General features: G+C 43.7%; 1 protein-coding gene across 1 annotated transcript; it reads left to right on the top strand.

Annotated features, from left to right (window-relative positions):
* Positions 1-4,585: 4,585 nt before the first annotated feature.
* On the top strand, positions 4,586-10,983 carry gpr185b (G protein-coupled receptor 185 b). Its single transcript, XM_031831343.1, has 3 exons — positions 4,586-4,783; positions 4,920-5,206; positions 5,419-10,983. Exons 1-3 carry the CDS (start codon positions 4,586-4,588, stop codon positions 6,002-6,004), a joined length of 1,071 nt encoding a protein of 356 aa, XP_031687203.1. The 3' UTR covers positions 6,005-10,983.
* The last annotated feature ends 1,238 nt before the right edge of the window (positions 10,984-12,221 follow it).

Below are 12,221 nucleotides of genomic sequence, written 5' to 3'. Positions count from 1 at the left end.
GCCAAAACTATAGTTTGTTAACAAGAAATTTGTGGAGTGGTTGAAAAACGAGTTTTAATGACTCCAACCTAAGTGTATGTAAACTTCTGACTTCAACTGTAAATAATGTGTGTGAAATGCTAGATAGTGTATGGGATGTAAACAGAGAGGTCTATTTTCTTGGGGATCTGAATATTGACTGGTTTTCAAATCAAATCAAATTTATTTGTCACATACACATGGTTAGTAGATGTTAATGCGAGCGTAGCGAAATGCTTGTGTTTCTAGTTCCGACAATGCAGTAATAACCAACGAGTAATCTAACCTAACAATTCCAAAACTACTACCTTATACACACAAGTGTAAAGGGATAAAGAATATGTACATAAAGATATATGAATGAGTGATGGTACAGAACGGCATAGGCAAGATGCAGGAGATGGTATCGAGTACAGTATATACATATGAGATGAGTAATGTAGGGTATGTAAACAAAGTGGCATAGTTTAAAGTGGCTAGTGATATATTTTACATCAATTTCCATCAATTACCATTATTCAAGTGGCTGGAGTTGAGTCAGTGTGTTGGCAGCAGCCACTCAATGTTAGTGGTGGCTGTTTAACAGTCTGATGGCCTTGAGATAGAAGCTGTTTTTCAGTCTCTCGGTCCCTGCTTTGATGCACCTGTACTGACCTCGCCTTCTGGATGATAGCGGGGTGAACAGGCAGTGGCTCGGGTGGTTGTTGTCCTTGATGATCTTTATGGCATTCCTGTGACATCGGGTGGTGTAGGTGTCCTGGAGGGCAGGTAGTTTGCCCTCGGTGATGCGTTGTGCAGACCTCACTACCCTCTGGAGAGCCTTACGGTTGTGGGCGGAGCAGTTGCCATACCAGGCGTTGATATAGCCCGACAGGATGCTCTCGATTGTGCATCTGTAGAAGTTTGTGAGTGCTTTTGCTTACAAGCCGAATTTCTTCAGCCTCCTGAGGTTGAAGAGGCGCTGCTGCGCCTTCTTCACGACGCTGTCTGTGTGGGTGGACCAATTCAGTTTGTCTGTGATGTGTACGCCGAGGAACTTAAAACCTACTACCCTCTCCACTACTGTCCCATCCATGTGGATAGGGGGGTGCTCCCTCTGCTGTTTCCTGAAGTCCACAATCATCTCCCTAGTTTTGTTGACGTTGAGTGTGAGGTTATTTTCACCACACCACACTCCAAGGGCCCTCACCTCCTCCCTGTAGGCCGTCTCGTCGTTGTTGGTAATCAAGCCTACCACTGCAGTATCGTCCGCAAACTTGATGATTGAGTTGGATGCGTGCACAGCCAGCAGTTGTGGGTGAACAGGGACTCCAGGAGAGGGCTCAGAACGCACCCTTGTGGGGCCCCGGTGTTGAGGATCAGCGGGGTGGAGATGTTGTTACCTACCCTCACCACCTGGGGGCGGCCCGTCAGGAAGTCCAGTACCCAGTTGCACAGGGTGGGGTCGAGACCCAGGGTCTCGAGCTTGATGACGAGTTTGGAGGGTACTGTGGTGTTAAATGCTGAGCTGTAGTCGATGAACAGCATTCTCACATAGGTATTCCTCTTGTCCAGATGGGTTATGGCAGTGTGTAGTGTGGTTGAGATTGCATTGTCTGTGGAACTATTTGGGCGGTAAGCAAATTGGAGTGGGTCTAGGGTGTCAGGTAGGGTGGAGGTGATATGGTCCTTGACTAGTCTCTCAAAGCACTTCATGATGACGTAAGCTTTCTTGGGAACAGGGACAATGGTGGCCCTCTTGAAGCATATGGGAACAGCAGACTGGGATAAGGATTGATTGAATATGTCCGTAAACACACCAGCCAGCTGGTCTGCGCATGCTCTGAGGACGCGGCTGGGGATGCCGTCTGGGCCTGCAGCCTTGCGAGGGTTAACACGTTTAAATGTTTTACTCACGTCGGCTGCAGTGAAGGAGAGTCGGCAGGTTTTGGTTGCGGGCCGTGTCAGTGGCACCGTATTGTCCTCAAAGCGGGCAAAAAAGTTATTTAGTCTGCCTGGGAGCAAGATATCCTGGTCTGTGACAGGGCTCGTTTTCTTTTTGTAATCCTGATTGACTGTAGACCCTGCCACATATCTCTTGTGTCTGAGCTGTTGAATTGAGATTCTACTTTGTCTCTATGCTGAGGCTTATCTTGTTTGATTGCCTTGCGGAGGGAATAGCTACACTGTTTGTATTCAGTCATGTTTCCGGTCACCTTTCCCTGGTTAAAAGCAGTGGTTCGCGCTTTCAGTTTCACTCGAATGCTGCCATCAATCCACAGTATCTGGTTTGGGAATGTTTTAATAATTGCTATGGGAACGACATCGTCAATGCACTTTCTAATGAACTCGCTCACCGAATGAGCGTATTCGTCAATGTTGTTGTTGGAAGCAATGCGGAACATATCCCAGTCCACGTGATCGAAGCAGTCTTGAAGCGTGGAATCAGATTGGTCGGACCAGCGTTGGTCGGAGATTGGTCGGAGCTGTCTGCTCAAGAGAACGCTTCTCAGTGTAATCAGCACCTGTAATCTGGTTCAGGTTATTAATCAACCTACCAGGGTGTTTACAAACACAACAGGAACAAGATCATCCACATGTATTGATCACATTTTGACTAATACGGTAGAGATTTTTTCTAAAGCTGTATCAATATGCATTGGATGCAGTGATCACAATATAGAGGTTACTCTATATCTAGGAGAACGAAGGTTCCAGAAGCTGGGCCTAAAATAGTGTATAAGAGATCATACAAATGTTTTTGCTGTGAATCTTATGTGGGTGATACAAAACATTTTTGCTGGTTTGATGTGATTAATAAGGAGCATCCAACCACTGCACTTGATAATGTCATGAAATTGCTTCTTCCTATTATAGATAAACATGCATCTGTTAATTAAGAAACTGGCTGTTAGAACTCTTAAAGCTCCACCGATTGATGGAATTGAAAAGCTGAATGGTTGAAAGAGATGGGGCAAAATTTGTGGCTAATAATTCTGTCTGCTGATAGCAAATTGAGCAATTATGTGACTAAATTTAAAAATGTATGATGTACTGTATGCTGATGATTCAACCAAATACATGTCAGCAACCACAGCTAATGAATTCACTGAAACCCTTAACAAGGAGTTGTAGTCAGTTTTGGAAAAGGTGGCCAGTAATAAACTGGTCCTAAACATCTCTAAAAGCAAGAGCATTGTATTTGGTACAAATTATTCCCCAAGCTCTTGACCTCAGCTGAATCTGGTGATGAATGGTGTGGCTGTTGAACTACTAAATTACTTGGTGTTATCTTAGATAGTAAACAGTCATGGTCAAAACAAACATTGTGCATTCAGAAAGTATTCAGTCACCTTCACTTTTCCACATTTTGCAAGGTTAAAGCCTTATTCTAAAATTGAAAATGGTTTATTTTTATTTATTGTCAATTTACACACAATACCCCATAATGACAAAGCCAAAACAGTCTTTTAGAAATGTTTGCACATTTATTAAAAATAAAAAACAGAAATGTCAGATTTACATACGTTTTCAGACCCTTTGGTATGAGACTCGAAATTGAGCGCAGGTGCATCCTGTTTCCATTAAGATGTTTCTACAACTCGATTGGTCTACTTGTGGTAAATTCATTTGATTGGACATGATTTGGAAAGGCACACACCTGTCTCTATAAGGTCCCACAGTTGACAGTGCATGTCAGAGCAAAAACCAAGCCATGAGCCAATGAGGAATTGTCCGAAGAGCCGAGGATTGTGCCGAGGCACAGATCTGGCGAAGGGTACCAAAAGATCTCTTCAACATTGAAGAACACAGTGAACACTAAGAACACAGTGGCTTCGATCATTCTTAAATGGAAAAAGTTTGGAACCACCAAGACTCTTCCTAGAGCTGGCCGCCCAGCCAAACTGAGCAATCGGTTCACCTTTCAACAGGACAACAACCTTAAGCACACAACATCTACTCTTTCCATGACATAGACTGACCAGGTGAAAGCTTTGATCCCTTATTAAACACCTTTTAAATCCACTTCAAATCAGTGTAGATGAAGGGGAGGAGACAGGTTAATGAAATAATACTTGTTAAGCCTTGAGACAATTGAGACATGGATTGTGTCTGTGTGGCAAGACAATAAGATTGAAGTGCCTTTGAAAGGGGTAAGGTAGTAGGAACACTGTTTGTGGGATATTTGTTTTACTCGGTATATATATTATTTGAATCAGGCGCTTTTGTTTCCAATGTTGATTGGATGGATGATCTCTTTGTTTTTATTTGACTTTATTCCTCTGTAGTAATGGATACCTCTGACTCACTCACTCTCTCCCTCTCCTCCTCAACCTGAATCACTTAATCCTCTTCCCTCATCCATCCTTCCTCTCTGCCCCAACTCTCACCCATCCCCCCTCTCTCCCTCTCCTCTCCCTCTGTAGAATAATGTACTACAGTAACCATTATGCTCTGTATTCTCTACCTGGTTTTTATCTTATTAAAGACGTTCCTGAATCTTACACTATGGTGTCCCGTCTCCTTATTAATACAGCCTACTCTCTCCCTTCTTCTTCTTCACCCCCCTTCTTCCCTTCATCCAGTTATGATCCTCTCCCTAGCTGCAGCCATGAGCAGTGGTGGCCTTCCCCAGAACACTACTTCCTCTGCAACCTTTGATCCCTCATCCCTGGACCCCTGGCTTGACCCTTACCCTGACCTCCCTGGGGTCAACTCCTCCTCCGCAGTCCCCGTCCGCACCTCCACATCTGACCTTGATCTACGACCTCTGACCTCACCCCAGGTTAGTCATGACGTCATCAAGTTTTGTGAACATAAACGTACTGGTTGACTTTGTATCTTTTAAAAAATGTTGCTGACTATGTTAAGTGACTTTGGGTATTTTGAATACGTATTACTATTATTGTTGTCATAAACAGGATGTCAGCCCATGGGACGTGGCATTATGTGTCACAGGAACCCTCATCTCCTGTGAGAATGCTCTGGTCATTGCTGTCCTGTTCTACACGCCGACCCTTCGAGCTCCTATGTTCATCCTGATTGGTTCGCTGGCGTTCGCCGACCTCCTGGCGGGTCTCGGACTCATCCTAAACTTTGTCTTCATCTATCTGGTCAAGGGAGAGGTCGTGACCTTGGTTTCCACGGGGATACTTATCGTGGCGTTCTCTGCGTCCATTTTGAATATCCTGGCGATCACTGTGGACAGGTATGGTGACGTTGTATTTCTCTTTGTGTTGTAATATAATTGCAGTGATGCAACTATGTATTGGAATTCTGAGTGTATCAGTTCTACCTAAGATGAAAACATGGACTGGACTAAAGTAATCAGTTATCAGTATGAGTTAAACATGTTTTGGAATAGTGAGTGTGCCAGTGAAAACATGGACTGGACTGACAGTAATGTTCACTCCATTACAGGTACCTGTCGCTGTACAACGCGTTGACCTATCACACCGAACGGACTGTCCTCTTCACGTACCTAGTAATCGGGCTCATCTGGTTGGTGGGTCTGATCCTTGGAGTCCTCCCTGCCCTCGGGTGGAACTGTCTAGACGACGAAACGACTTGTAGCGTATGCCGACCAGTCACGAAATCCAACGCCGTTGCACTCGCCATCTTCTTCCTATTGGTCTTCGCAGTCATGATGCAACTCTACCTGCAGATCTGTAGGATTGCGTTCCGACATGCTCAGCAAATCGCAGTCCAACATCAATTCATCGCCATTTCCACGACCAAAGGAGTCCAGACACTCTCTGTGATTCTCTGCGCTTTCGCTACGTGTTGGTTGCCGTTCGCAATGTATTCTATAGTGGCGGACTCGAGTTATCCTATAATATATACATACGCCACTGTGCTGCCGGCGGCGTGTAATTCAGTTATAAATCCAATTATATACGCTTTCAGGAACCCGGATATACAGAAGGGGTTGTGGTTGGCATGCTGTGGGTGTGTCCCGTCAAATTTGAGTCTCAGACCGAGGGCGAGGACCTCCAGTGATGTATAGGGAACCTAAACATACAGAAAGTTTGATTAACTGGCCCAGAGCGTGTGGAGGACGTTGCCAGGCCAACGGGGAGATGGGAATGTCGAGCCCTGGAGAAGGGCTTCTGGCTGCGACCCCTCCAATCTCTCCCTCCCACCATACATCCAGTGATGTAGAGGTAGGGGTGTTTGGGTCGTCAGAGGAAGTGGATCCCCCCTCCTCCCCCCTTTCTCTAGGGGTGTGTTGACGTCAAGGCAAGATGGCACCCCTCCTCGAACCTCTGACGATGTATAGGGTGTGGGGCGTGGTGAGGTCAAGGTTCAAAGGTACTAACAAGGCAAGGTCGACCCCCTCTTAGGACCTCCAGTCTCCAACAATGTCTAGGTTTGGGGTATGGTGACGTCAGAACAGGGTGTCAAGGAGAAATGTGGCCCAGTCCACACCTCACCTGCCTAGGGCTGAGGCCAGTGTTGGGTGGCGGGTGTGGCTCCCCCTAGTCATACGTTGAGGTGGCATGTACTGGACTGAGAAGGTCTGGGATGCATTAGCCTGGGTCTAGCCCTACCCAAGCTCACTGGATAGAGATGGTAGTAGTGGACTGTGACTGTGTGTGGGGCTAAGGTGAAACACTTATAGGCCTCTACAATGCTTCTAGCTCATAAGGTGAGCATGAGTAGTAGAGAGCCTAGTAGGAGTTGGTTGGAAGATGATAAGGAGTCTTCATAAACACAAGATGAGCTAACTCACTTATGATGAGCAAACTAGCCGACCATGGTAATGTGTGTTAGGGGTACTAGAGAAAACCTCAAGGGTACTAGAACCTTGAGGTTTTCAGTGAGGTGTCATTTGAGAGATTCTTTAAAGCTAGACTCCTTAGTTGCTACATCCATTTTTGGACTTACAAATGACTGATATATACCCATTGGTTATTGAAAAATATAACTTCTAAATGCCTCATGAGCATGTATCAACTGTCATACATTGTCATTGTTTTATTTAAGGATTCTAGCTTTAAACTATCCTGCTTAAGTTGTCATGCCCCAAGAATCGTGTTGCAAATGATGACTATAACCGGCATTAGAAAACCAATAATAATTGTTATATCCAAGTCACAAAGCTACACAAACAAACAAACAAACAAAACCAATATGAAGTCATCATGTTTAACCTTAAAGAAAAAACATACATTTGTAGAAAAGCCCAAACTTTTAAAACATTCCCATTGCTATCAACACAAAACAAACCATTAAACAAACCTACATTCAGGAGGTATAAAAATAGAATAAAAGTACTAGAATTCCTAGAAATCTACATTTTCTATGGTTATCATGATGGCGAGAAATGCATCTAAAACATTCTAAACCTGTTTCAGCACCATGGACTTTCCCTAGCAAATCTAGCCACTATCACCAAGCAACGAGAGCTCATTTCAGCACCATGGATAGCGACCGGGGAACCAATGCTCATAGTCCCTACTAGCCACTGATGTAAGGTCAGTTTTGTGTTTTCCCATTTATTGGTTAAGGTTAGAATTCAGGAAGTGTAATCTGATTCTAAATCCCTGTCTAAGCCAAGGGAAATTCTACCCTTGGAGCCAGCTATTCAGACCGTTGTTTTCACACAGTTCGTATGTTGTAGGGTTTAATAATGTATTATAAAACAGCCGTGGCGTTGAGAGAAAGAGGGAGCACAGGCCCATGAGTTTTAGATTAACAGGATCTTCCCAGGCAGACAGAGAGAGAGCGATGACAATATGTGTGTGTCACAGCCGACGACTCGTGTTTGCAGAAGCTTTGGTCGGGTTCCGTAATGATGTAAAGGGTTCTACCTTTCTAAATGTTGCAAAGGGTTCTAAATGATAGCAGATGTAGATAACCGTTGGAGGTATCTGTCATATCTATCAGTTAGCTTATTAGAATAGTGTGACATGCAATCATAACAATTAATATACATCTGAATTAAATGTATTATTTGATATCATTATAATGGAGTTGAATTTGAATTTAAACTAGGCCTTTTGAAAACTTAGTATATGTAGGTTTTAAAGCCTTGATTCAGCCAGACAAGTTAAACAATAATGATTGATCAACATCCATCTGTCAACCGACAATGTAAGCAGTATATTGATTATCCATCATGTCAGATGAACAGACATCGATCCAAATCCGATAGGGTGTCTATCAATAAGATGGCGATGCATGGACGACACAGCACTAGACAACAACAGAACACCAGAACGTTTCCTGAAACACAAAACACACATTCCGTTACATAGGCTCTAGGTTCCATATTCATTATGTTATTGGCCTCATTTCCCCTCTTCATATCTAGGTCTCTACACAAGTTTCAAACCACATGCTCCCTCTCGGCTCTGCATCTCTGGATGTCTGCAATAGAGGGAAGCTGACGTGTCATAGCCAGCCTCGGGAAGGCTCAATGGTGCAGCATGTTAATAACCACCAAGATACACTATACAAGCTGTAACTCGCCTAGCTTCACCCTGATGTGGGTGCTAACAAGCTAGCAAGCATGCTCATTAGTGCTAGGTATCAACAGCCATTGTCACCCAATCCAGTAAGGGCTGGAAGTTACAATGAGCTGGAAGCGGGGTCACTCACGCCGCAATGTGGCGTATAAAGTTTAGCTTTGCCCATCTTTAGTCCCGCCCTGTGCTCAACAGTCCCCCGTTCACTCTTCTTCTCTTCACTCTCCTTGCATTGAAAATGAATGGGAAGCCATTGTTGCACCGCACGGTGCTGTCTCTAGTGTATCCAGGTCATAAGGTTTTGATAGGTGAGCCACCAGGTGCGACGCGGTAGGGTAATGTGACCCGTGTTCACACATCGATAGTTTCACACACACACACACACACACAGATTATACTGATGAAAGGGTAGCTTTTTTTATCAGCTAACCCGCTGATATACATAGGCCCTTAGTGATGGTGATAGCGGTGTGGTAAGATTGTAATACTGTGTCATAATACCTTGAAATGGCTTCCTTTCATTGTCTCCTTTCTTACACACGCTCGGATAGGTGAAAGTCAATGGATAGGTGGTTAGTAAAGGAGAGGAGACGAGGAGAGGAAGCGAATTAAGACTATTAAGATGTAGCCCAAACTGTAAAGAAAACAGATGTCCTTTTCCCTCCATGACTTCTGATACTGGAGCTTATGTGGAAAGACTTGCTACATTAAGGTGAAGAGACGAGGAGAGGAAGCAAATCATTACTATTAGGATGTAGCTCCTAACTCCAAATTAAACAGAAATTGAGATTTTTCTTTAAAAATCTTTCTGATTAGCAAACATGTTTGTTTGTCATCTCACAACTATGATTTTGCAACTGTATCCACTGTACTGAAAAACAACAACAATTGTAAAAGACTACTGTGGCCTGTGAGATGTGCCAGCCATTGGGTCTATCTATCGGTCAATGGAGAGCTGGCTGTCTTATGAGGGTAAGAGTTTTGCCTATAGAGCATGGTGTTTAAAAATGACTAAATGAAGGCAAATTGTACAGAAAGATTTGGATATTGTCAATGAGCCATCGTCACTTTTCAAGTGTATTACACGATTCCACGCTTTTACTGAAGAGAAAACGTATCAAAAACAAATAACAAAAAAATATAACAAACAACTCTCAAAATGGCACACATACAGGACTGGAGAACTTCTTTAGGAAATGATCATGGAATTTTTCTACATTGTAAAGTGGTGTTTTTTAAAAATGGTTTTCTATTCAGCGGGATTGACGACCAAAAACAATCACATGCTTTCGCGGTTAGCCTGTGTCCCAAATGGCACCCGATTCCTTATATAGTGCACTTTTGACCAGAGCTGTATGGGCCCTGCAAAGTAGTGCACTGCTAGCTACAATCGAGAGAGAGTGTTAACTGGACCTAAATGCAGAGAGAATCTATTCAAATCAAACTCTCACTACCTTAAACTTTCAATAATGAAAAATAGACATAAATATTGGTTAGCATATATCAACAAAAAACATTTTTGACCACCATATGACTGATTATAAATCGAGATATGTATTACCTGCTTGTGTCAGCCTTTAAATGCACAAGACAACATATGTATATTGGGGTCTGCTGTGTACTCCTCTCTCTTGGGGTGTATTAACTAAGACCATTAAACAGAACCAAACGGAAGCAGAAGCAAACGGCGATGGACCAACTTGAATTTGTTTTTGTTGCAAGACATTTTACGTTTGAAGTAAAACATTTCAGTTACAAAGCATTTTGCTACCATTTCTGACTTAATGAATACACCCCTGGTCACTCTCTGATGGAAACGTGCATAACCACTGTGGTGAACACTCAAAACTCTGTGTTTTTATGTGAGGTGCCCATTTGTGAATGGGAATATACCACTCTGTCATCCCTGTAGAACGGGGGTGGGACTACCTAGCACCGTGTGTGTGTGTCTGTCACCCCCTGGTTCATATTGCCAATACTGTATTGTAATGTGATGCAACAAAAAACAGACACTGTAAACAGGAGATGGTCAGGCTCCTTTCCTGGAGGGCTGCAGCACACCCGTGGCCTGTTCATTTGGGATTTGGGCACGCAACGGAAGACATTATAAAACCCCTTGCAAAAGTCCAGGTAGTTCCTTCTAGTTTCAGTCCATTTTCTTCCATTTGGTGCCTAATGATCACGACCCAGCCGATCCTCATCCTTGACTTTAAATGAATGTCATTATTTACACTTTATAGCTTTGTGAGCACTTTATAGCCAATCATTGACGCTAATTTGTTAATTGGTCAATTGGTCAATTAACTGAGGAATGAAAACTACAGCAGACACTGTGGCCCTCCAGGATAAAAGCTTCCCTTTCTTATTCATAAACACATCAAGATGGGCCACACATATTGCTGTAGGCATACCTTTATAATCGAATCAAATTGTATTAGTCACATGCGCCCGAATACAACAGGTGTAGACCTTACTGTGAAATTCTTCTTTATGAGTCCCTAACCCCTAACAATGCAGTTTTAAAAAATACAGATAACAATAAGTAAAAGTAACAAGTAATTAAAGAGCAGCAGTAAAATTACAATAGCGAGACTATATACAGGGGGGTATCGGTACAGAGTCAATGAACTGGGGCACCGGTAGTTAATATAGGTAGAGTTATTAAAATGACTATGCATTGATAATAACAGAGAACAGCAACAGTGTAAAAGGGGGGGGGGGGGGCAATGCAAATAGTCTGGGTAGCCATTTGATTAGATGTTCAGGAGTCTTGGGGGTAGAAGCTGTTTAGTAGCCTCTTGGACCTAGATTTGGCGATCCGGTCCCGCTTGCCGTGCAGTAGCAGAGAGAACAGTCTATGACTAAGGTGGCTGGAGTCTTTGACAATTTTTAGGGCCTTCCTCTGACACCGCCTGGTATAGAGGTCCTGGATGGCAGGAAGCTTGGCCCCATGGATGTACTGGGCCGTTCGCACTACCCTCTGTAGTACCTTTCGGTCGGAGGCCGAGCAGTTGCCATACCAGGCAGTGATGCAACCATTCAGGATACTCTCGATGGTGCAGCTGTAGAACCTGTTGAGGATCTGAGGACCCATGCCAAATCTTTTCAGTCTCCCGAGGGGGAATAGGTTTTGTCGTGCCCTCTTCACTACTGTCTTGGTGTTATTGGACCATGTTAGTTTGTTGTTGATGTGGACACCAAGGAACTTGAAGCTCTCAACCTGCTCCACTGCAGCCCCGTTGATGAGAATGGGAGCGTGCTCGGTCCTCTTTTTCCTGTAGTCCACAATCATCTCCTTTTTCTTGATCAGGTTGTTGTCCTGGCACCACACGGCCAGGTCTCTGACCTCCTCCCTATAGACTGTCTCGTCGTCGTCGGTGATCAGGCCTACCATTGTTGTGTCATCGGCAAACTTAATGGATGGTGTTGGAGTTGTGCCTGGCCGTGCAGACATGAGTGAAATAGATTATATGAATTATCTTTCTATAGGCTTTCTATAGGCTTTCTATAGGCTTTCTATAGGCTTTCTATAGGCTTTCTATAGGCTTTCTCTTCAGGAGGGAAAAGGAGTGTGGATATTTTTCTTATGCAATGCTGTACAGAAACGTATATTTTTTATATTCGTCGTCAGGGCATGAGTTTTAACAAACATGGTTGTTACAGTGTGTGCGACGTGTGTGTGTGTGCGTGTGTTTGTATTATCAATGGTCAAAATAATTTTCTTGAAACAATGTGTGTTGAATTATGCTAAAA

Source organism: Oncorhynchus kisutch, linkage group LG9, assembly GCF_002021735.2.
Source record: "Oncorhynchus kisutch isolate 150728-3 linkage group LG9, Okis_V2, whole genome shotgun sequence".
Classification (NCBI taxonomy): domain Eukaryota; kingdom Metazoa; phylum Chordata; class Actinopteri; order Salmoniformes; family Salmonidae; genus Oncorhynchus; species Oncorhynchus kisutch.
This window is presented reverse-complemented; position numbering and strand designations above follow the sequence as displayed.